Source organism: Lasiosphaeria miniovina, assembly GCF_030549165.1.
Source record: "Lasiosphaeria miniovina strain SMH2392-1A chromosome Unknown B0T26scaffold_1, whole genome shotgun sequence".
Classification (NCBI taxonomy): Eukaryota; Fungi; Ascomycota; class Sordariomycetes; order Sordariales; family Lasiosphaeriaceae; genus Lasiosphaeria; species Lasiosphaeria miniovina.
Genome location: NW_026848220.1, coordinates 1,616,608 through 1,625,315, shown reverse-complemented (window position 1 = coordinate 1,625,315; position 8,708 = coordinate 1,616,608). Strand labels below are relative to the sequence as shown.

Sequence of the window (8,708 nt, the reverse complement as noted above, 5' to 3'; positions counted from 1 at the left end):
GTGAAATACACAAGTTGGCGATGGTGAACTGGTGGGGCAGATAGAGATGGCTATACAGACGAAATCCGGGCTCGGAAACGGCATAGCGAACAAGCACGGCGAAGTTAGGAAACGCATCATTTCAATGAGTGTAAAGAAGGTACGGCGCAGTGGGTACGAATTATATTCCTTCTCGCATGTTTAACCCTAAGCCGGAACACTCTTGTTGGTTTACGAGAACCCAAAACATGATCTGCATTAAATAATTACTCTTCACCCTGAGCCCATCATATCTCATGTCATCGTGACCTTTGGCTTGTAGAGGGACTAGGTCATCCTCTTACTACGCTGATTGGCCGTCTCGACTACGGGTTTTAGCCGTGCGTAGATCCGCCTCCCAAGCATCAACATCTGAAAAGGCGCCTGTGTGTTGTTGGTGTAGATGAAGGAAATAGCAGAAGACTGATGTGTTATTTTGCCGAATACGAAGTTGTACTGCCCAAGCTGTCCAGTGCATATTTCTTCCGAAGAGTGTTCCCACTCAAGTCGGCATCGACGTACGGATTCTGCTTCCAGAAGAGACTCCAAACTTCCTCTGCATAGATACTCAACGCAGGCAGCACTGGGATGACGAGGGTTTGACGGGAACTTGCTTGTAAGGGCCACTTACCATTAAAGTGCTTTGTCGAAATTCCTAGAAGCTCTCAAAGACGGTCCAGTGGATCACGACTGTCCGAGCATAACCGGCTAGCAGGTCGGCACCGCTTCCATCGCCTGCCGCCTGGGTGCTATCCTCCACCACGTAACGTATTTTGGATCGGTGCGGAGACTGAAGCCTGGCTGGATGGTTTCACGCTGAACAAAACGTCGCACTCCAGTCAGCCCGGCGAGCGCGCCAGAGGACTCATTGCGGTGGGCAACGCCAAACTCGGCCATTCGCCATGGGAGATCGTTGCATGATACATCCTAGTGGGCTCGATGCGACAATGACCGGGGAAATGCACTGGCTCCAGCCCAGATTGCTCCTTCTCAGCCTCGAAGGTGAACATATCTATCATCGACGTAAGCAGTATGACACAATACCAAAATGGTACTTCTTTCAGAGTAGCGGTCCCAGTGAAAGTTTTTCCCGGATTACGCTTCGCGGCTTTGGCCAGAAAAGTCTGATATTCCTCAATCAGCGTCTTGTCGTGGAATGAGGTACCGGTAATACGTTGGGTCGCTCCCTTCTCCTTGTTTTCCCTCTAATAAACAGACACGAGCTGTGATAGTTCGAGTCAGTGTGAACGTAGAGAGACTGCAGCTGAAAAGAAGAATACTAATCTTGAAGAACTTTTCTTGCCCTCAGGAGTTTTAATTCACGACCTAAAAAGACAACAAGACAAAAATTTGAAAATACACACCCCAAGGATAGAAAATGCCCTGGCCGTTCCAGTATGCTGACATGTGGTCCTCGACGAAGGCCATGAGCGAGCCACATCGGTAAACGGTGGCCTTCCAACACCGTGAACGCGCTGGTGGATTAGATATAGCCTAAGCTAGCTACACTCAACATCCCGACCTGACGAAATCGGCCTTGGGACATGACGTGGTGCTCGAACGGCTACCCCTCCACGATGATGAGAGTTGGAGAGCTTGTCGAAGGCAGGCCTATCGGCCTCACAAATGGCGCTATACCGAAGGTCGGCGAATTCCAGTGCCCAAAGACCTCATTTGCTATTATGTATTAATCCGGATCTTCAATATTTGGGAGATTTTCTCAAAAGGGCTGATGAGAACAGACGAATTTCGAGGTGGTCGACTCCGAGAAGCTCTCAGCGGTACATCGGCATCCAAAGGATGTTCAGGGTCCCTACAGCCAAGGTAGCAGCAATGACAATGGTTTCAACCAACGACGGGACTTGGAATCGAGCCGGCGACTGCAGCTAGGGATGTTTCCAATTGTTTTCCACCTATGCCCGGCCATTGACTAGTGATGGAGACCTCGCTCTCCGGCTTTGATGCTATAGCTTCCCCATGCTCGGCGGAGACGCCGTCAAAGAGAGGCAGGCGGTGTTGAATATAGCCCCACTCTGGTTTCTTTTCGCGCCGGAGAGCAGGAATTTATATTAGAAACCGTAGCATTGGGAATACCGGATATGCGTTTTATTGATGGTTATTTCTACTCTGAGGGCCGGCCTCATGGCGCTTTCTTCCGGGCTTTCCCATTCCCCATTCCTAATTCCCAATTCCCAAGACAGGTAGGTGCCTGGTTTGGACCATGCGTGCGAGGGCGGGCCCGGTTTAGCTCCCGAGTCATGTCCCCGGAGCATGATTGTTACTGGTGGATTGGGGATCTATCGCTGGAAGAGAATGGAGGGGGGTAGGCTATAGTGGGGAAATAAGGCGAGTTTGGCTTTTGGGCTTCCCAAGTGACTCACATCAGTTTTCGTGGGCCGAGGGTCTGCAGCCCGTTCGCAGGTGGCGTGCCGTGAGATTCTGGCCGTCTTCGGCTGTGTCGTGTCGAACGGGTTTCGACTTTTATGCTCCGACACCTTGCCCCAAAGTGGGGTATGATCCCATCCTAATTAGTAATTACAGACAGACAGCTAAAATTTGCCGCGGACAACATCGTCAGTCTAACTCGTAACAAGCATTGAAAGTTGGATATAAAATGCGCAAAGAAGGGGAACATTTCCCGAAGATCGCTTAAAGCCAGAATATTTTCTAAATGCCGAGGCACGAATATTCTGTACGGACCAGGAGGCTTCAGCCCATGGGCGGATTCGCAGCACGTCACGTGCTTAACCTGATTAGTTGTATTTAATTTAGAGTGTGGCCCAAGCTCTCGGCTCTCTTACTAGTTTGCTAGTGTCTTAGCCCCATATCTGCTAACGTAAGCCCACCCACCCCGCGCCCACCATCTCTGCACGCCGCGATCCCCGCGGCAAACTTCCTTCTTCCCTTCTTCTACGAATATAGCCGGGTTTTAATTGATTCGCCTACCTTTCATGGGCTCGATTGGGAGCATAATGTTGTTCGCCGCGGATTCTTGTTGGCGCCGGCATTGTGGGCCCGAGTGGGACGTGGCTTGATACAGTCGATCTATCCGTCAATATCCGTATCCGTACTGTCGATATATCAGGGTGCGGTCAAGCTCGACTAGGTTCCCCTCCTCACAACCATCGCCAGAAATTTTTCAAGTGATGAGGGGCCTGGAATGCTGCCCAGGCGGAAATTGGCCAAGCGCTACTATAACATCTACCTTAGGTAATGTATGTATGCACATAAGGTAGATGTACCCACTACGTACCTGACCTCGGAAGGCCCATATCCTAAAGAGGTCCGGATACATGCTGTCTATCTCCCGGAGCGCAAGAACACTTAAAACTTAGCCTGCCTCGGTCTTGACGACGGCAACTGGAATGGTGTAGATAAGGCGGGCAGGCAGCGTGGCTGCTGAATTATAGACAACGCTGGGTTTTGCATGTGTATACGGAGTATGTACAAATCATCATGTGGTGTAGGTGCGATCCTCCTCGGGGAAAAAAAAGAATTTCGAGTCCAGTCACGCTGAAAATTGGTTACAGATGGTAATGGACTGTTACAAATTGGGGCATGAATTTTTCCTCCAACGTTCCCCTCTGCCCCTCCTCCCCAGCGATTCGGCCGGCTCTTTTCCAGGGAGGAAGTCGATTCATATTCGCGCAAACCCCACTGTATCGGGGGCCCTTCACCCCCCAAAACGTTCTTTAGCAGGCAAAAAAATCATAATCGTTTAGGTGTGCATGTACTGTACACGGCCTGGTCTATCTCCACCATTTCAGCAGAGTCTGAGAACCGAGGAAAATTTATTCCCACACACAAATCTCTTTCACCTTCGTTTTTGGCGAAGCACTTCTCTCTGCCTCCTTCGGCACATTTTTCCCTTCTTTCTTTTTTCAACCTTCATCCTCACAAACCGCTTCTAGCCTCGTGCAGCTTAAGGACTCTCACCAGAGGCTTGCCTGTCTTCTGGGCTTCGTCGTCGGCTGTCTGTGGATCCGAGGCCTTGCCACGTTGGGTTCTTCGGAAAATTTGGCTGCCATTGTCCGCCCGCAGTGGTTACATTGCTGTGCCTGTGCCGTCGTCTCTCTCGCTCTTTCCCAGCATTTTTTCTTGGCCACTTCGATAGGTGGCTTTCTCTTCCTCTCCCCCGGGATCATCGATCGAGACCTCGAGAATTTGAGACCTCGACCACCCTGCCCAACCTGCCGAGCGACCGGGAAACAGGCGCTGCAATCACGACTAGTGCGTGTTCGCAGAAGCTTTAATCGACACGAACAGGCGATCTTGCCTCCCTCCCCATTCCGGTATCACCCCAAGAACCTTGAAGAAACCATTCGCCAGTTTTGGAACGTTTAGCCTCACGGTCAACTTTTGCCTTACTCGACCACGACCCATTCTCCGGCGTCCCTTCGAGCAACGGCGTCGTTAACGACTTGTTAGTGCGGAGAGGTGGTTTTGGCCTCTCCGGACATCGCCTAACTGAGGCAGGTTTACCGTGCAGTCTGGGCAGAGGCGAGCCCAGTGCCGTGAACAGAGGTCGATAGTCGCGAGCTTTTTAGTCTCGCGAGGCCAGGTCAATTCCGTTGCCTTCAAGCTACGGACTTGCCAACACAGAGTCTACACCCACAGCTCGCATCAAGATGTCGAGCACAACTTTTTCTTATGCGCAAGCCGCAAAACGCCAGATTGTTTCTCAGCCGAGTCCGCAATTGACGTCGAGTACTGCCCCACCGTCGACCAGCTCGCAGGCCAAAGATGACATTCTGACCGCGAACACGTCCGTCACAGCTTCTTCAGTCACGTCAAACGATGCCGAGGCACCTGACGGGGACAAGACTACGCAACCCGACGTCGATGTGGCGTTATCGAGACAGAACTCGGAGCTAGGCTCTCTCAGAGGATCGGTCCCCCCTACGACAATGGCAGTTGCTGAGCGCTTGACCAAATCAGACATGGCGGTGGAGTCGCTGGACCATGCCGAGGACAAGAGCACCTCGTCAGCAAGCCGGACGTCCCGTACCAACGACAATGTTTACGACAAGAAGGGCCGAAAGACCAAGAAGGGTCGAGGCAGTGACAGAGATTCGCAGAGCGAGCAAGCTCTGGAGGACGAAAAGGAGAAGGAAATCCCCAAACCGGTTCTTTCTGAGGCGCCTTTGCCTGCCGTCAACGTGTGGGCAAGGCGGATAGAGGCCCAGCAAGCAGCAAAAGCCAAGCTCGCACCCGCAGCCGTACCTAGTGTTGGACCCGCCGTCGCTACGAACACTGATACAAAGAAGCGCGACACCGCCGAAGAGGCGGACACTCACAGCAGTGTTTTGAACGGAGCGGTCAATGGAGACAAGATGTCGAGAAAGACGCCCGAGCTGCCCCGGCCCACAGAGCAAGCACAGCGCAGAGCCGCTCCCCGCGGAAGTCGTGCCAACGACAAGGACGAGAGGAGCTCTGTTGCTTTGCCCCCTGTAGCCGATGCATCCTTGTGGCCGGACCCGAAGTCTGCCGCCGCGACGACGGATGAACTGTCTCGCAAGCCGCAAGATAAGCCTGAGACCACTGAGAACCATAGCCAGGATGATGCTGGCCAAGCAAAGAAGAAGACCTGGGTCAACCTCGAGATTATTCCGAATGTCATTTGGCAAACTCCGATGCCGCCGCGCGGGACAAAGCCTCGAGGTGGTGCCCGTGGAGGCCGTGAGCAAGTTTCGGCAAGGCCCAACCAGGGCAGTGTCACCAGTCCCACCAGTGCCTCTACGCCCGGTCCTGTGAACGACAAGTCCACGCCCGCGGGCGTGTCTGTGGTGACCAAAGCTGCAGTGCCCCGCCCAAGGGAGGGAAGCATTCCAGCGCGCGCGGCGTCCCAGGGTGCCCCCCCTCACGCCTCCAAGCGTGCATCGATCGATGGCGCTTCATCGAGAGATCAGCGAAAGATGTCTATTGCAGCGAACACAGAGCAGGCCCGTGAATATGGCACTGATTCTTCTGTTGTAAGTATTCTCTCTCCCCATGCGCCTACCCACTGTACTCCAGGGTCATTCACTGCGCTCAGAGTCTAACCTCCTTTTTAGTTTCCCGTCAAGAAGGGAACTGCATCGCGAGAGAACCGACACGATGTCGGACCCGTGAATTCCGAGCCTGGGCATGGTATATCACGGGCTCTGCATCAAGACCGACCTAATAACTTCCACCCGAGAGGTCTGGAATTTGCCAAAGAGGGACCACAGTCCGCCATTGGTGTTCAACAATACCCGGTGCGCGAGGCTCGCTCTGAACGTGGCGGCCGTGGCGGATACCGCGCCCGCGGTGGCCACAACGGCGCAACCGGACCTCACTCCGCATCCTCAACGTATGGCCCGAATGGCCAGTATTCTGCCCACTCTCCTTACCAGCCACGTCAAACCCCTGCTGCTCACAGCCCTCCGCCATACTCTGGCCAGTTCCCGGTGTCTTTTGTGCCACAAGGTAGAGGAAGGGGCAACAAGTGGGCCACCTCGGGCCAGTCGTCCGGCCGGAATGGCTCAACTGGAGGAGCATTCCCCCCCAAACCTCAAGTCAACGAGTTCCCGGTCACACAATACGCGCCGTACTCCTTTTACCACCCGTATGACCAGACTCTCCTAGTAGCCAAATCGCAGGTCGAGTACTACCTGTCCGTGGAAAATCTCTGCAAAGATTTCTACCTCCGAAAGCGCATGGACGGCCAAGGTTTTGTACCCCTTAGCGTCATCGCCGGATTCAAGAGAATGCAGTCACTGGCGAAGGACAGCTGGGCCGCTCTGGATCTTATCCGCGCCGCGTCCTCGTACTCGGAAGTTCTCGAATATGTCATCGGTGATGATAACATTGAGCGTCTCCGACTTCGCGAGAGATGGAATGCTTTTGTTCTGCCAGAGCATGAGCGAGCTCGGGAAGCTCAAAACAACGGGCCCGCGAATTTTGTGCCGGTCAATAGACAGCAAGCGACGCCCCTGTCGGCGACGTATTCAGGCCCTCTTATGCCTCAGGCATACCCTGCAACCCCGAGTTCTGTGCTGTATTCCGGATACCCCGATGAACAGATGTTCCAGACGCCCGACTACATGAACGGAGCTCAATTCGAGCCTGCCATGAACGGCGGTGACGTCAATGGACACCGATATGTTTCGGAGACTCAGTTGTCTGCAGGTGTCGCGGAATGGTCGCCGCCGACTCTTGAGAGTCTGAGCAATTTTACGGATGCTCAGGTCGAGAAATTGATAATGATCTTGGACTACAACGAGAAGGATGGTTCAGACTTCCCGGAAGCTGCTGGAGTGGCCGGCTATGTCTCGGATGGTCCTCATCACGGGCTGAACGGTGTCTCTGCCAGCACTACGGAAGCTCCAGTGTAGGTCTTCACTTATTTGGTCGCATATTTTGAAGCGAGCTAACGATTCTCAGCCTTAATGGAGGGACACCTAATGGAACTGCGAATGCGCAGTCTTCCGCTCAGTCGACACAGACCGCCTTCGGGGTCGTTTGGATAGATGGACAGCAGGCAGAGAACACCACCAAGAACACAGAGCGTCAACCCTACACACAAATTCGCCAAGCAGCTCTTGATCAGCGCCGCAATGCTGTACCCGGTGAGACGCCGAGGAAGATGCAGAAGCTCTACGAATTTTGGTCTCGGCTCCTACTCAAGGACTTCAATGCGAAGATTTATGAGGAGTTCAAGGACCTCGCTCTCGCCGACGCTTCTGCTCCAGTTCCGACCAAGTACGGTCTGAAGTATCTGATCAAATTTTACGACAACCTCCTCAATGACGATGCCCAAAAGCCTTGGCCTCAAGGCCAGGCTACCCCCGCCATCCTCAAGGTACACTACAACGAGGCCCTGGGACGGGCGCAGGGGATCTTGAATTGATAACCCCCTCTCAACTCTTGGCCATCTGCGATCTTTCAGAGATGGCTGCCACGGTCCCCGTGGATCAACAGATCATTCCTCATCTAGCCCGGTCTGATCATCTTGATATTGCGGCCATTTGACGACGGGTATCAGGCCTTGTTGCCTGCCTCCAGTCTCTGACTCGAATGGAGCTATCTCGTACACCAGACAGCCCTTGGAACAACCGACACCACAGTCAGCACTTGATGCCATTTCCCCAAGCGGAAGCTGGCGCTTAATTCTTCTATATTTGATCGGGTCTGGAGATTTAGCGGGCGGCATCTATACATCAACCACAATGCCGTTCTCGGCCATCCTTATTGGACCTACTTCTCGGAGCTCTCGGAGTAACACTCGATTGGCGAGGAAGTGTCGACGAGCGGAATTAGCCTTTCTCTCACGTGTCTACGCGATGCCGTTGCGACGCTCTCTTGCCGAGCTCAGACGGCCATGCGGGTTTTCATTTTTCGGCCTCTATGAGATTGGCCCGGCCGATACCCCGTCGCCGAGCCGGCAGCGTGGCCAGCCATTGTCTTTTTCTTTCTTTTTCACAATCGGATTTTATAATTAGAGCGAGTGTGGATTCTTGCGTGACCCGGATTGGAACTCTTCCTAAACGCCATTTTCGACCGTTTGGCAGTCATGCTCGAGGGGTCATAATTTTTCTTGGGCATCTGGAATCTGCACAAAATCTTGCGTAACATAAACACGGGAAGGGTACCTCCACTCTGTCATTTTCGGGCGCTTGTCAATTCTCTGGTTTGTTTATCTCGGCTCTTCGCCGCCGGCAAGTGTTTGG

The 8,708-nt window shown here is 53.4% G+C and overlaps 2 protein-coding genes across 2 annotated transcripts; one reads left to right on the top strand and one right to left on the bottom strand.

Moving 5' to 3' along the window:
- Positions 1–649: 649 nt before the first annotated feature.
- B0T26DRAFT_683991 (uncharacterized protein) lies at positions 650–1,785 on the bottom strand. Its single transcript, XM_060440825.1, has 2 exons — positions 1,383–1,785; positions 650–1,030 (listed from the first exon to the last, which is right to left on the bottom strand). The coding sequence occupies exons 1-2, from the start codon at positions 1,444–1,446 to the stop codon at positions 858–860; spliced, it is 237 nt and encodes a 78-aa protein (XP_060302263.1). The 5' UTR covers positions 1,447–1,785; the 3' UTR covers positions 650–857.
- A 2,861-nt stretch (positions 1,786–4,646) lies between these two features.
- On the top strand, positions 4,647–7,888 carry B0T26DRAFT_633309 (uncharacterized protein; the record flags this gene model as incomplete). The annotated part of the gene is made up of 3 exons (XM_060436534.1): positions 4,647–5,987; positions 6,072–7,369; positions 7,423–7,888. 3 exons carry the CDS (start codon positions 4,647–4,649, stop codon positions 7,886–7,888), a joined length of 3,105 nt encoding a protein of 1,034 aa, XP_060302262.1.
- Positions 7,889–8,708: the final 820 nt, after the last annotated feature.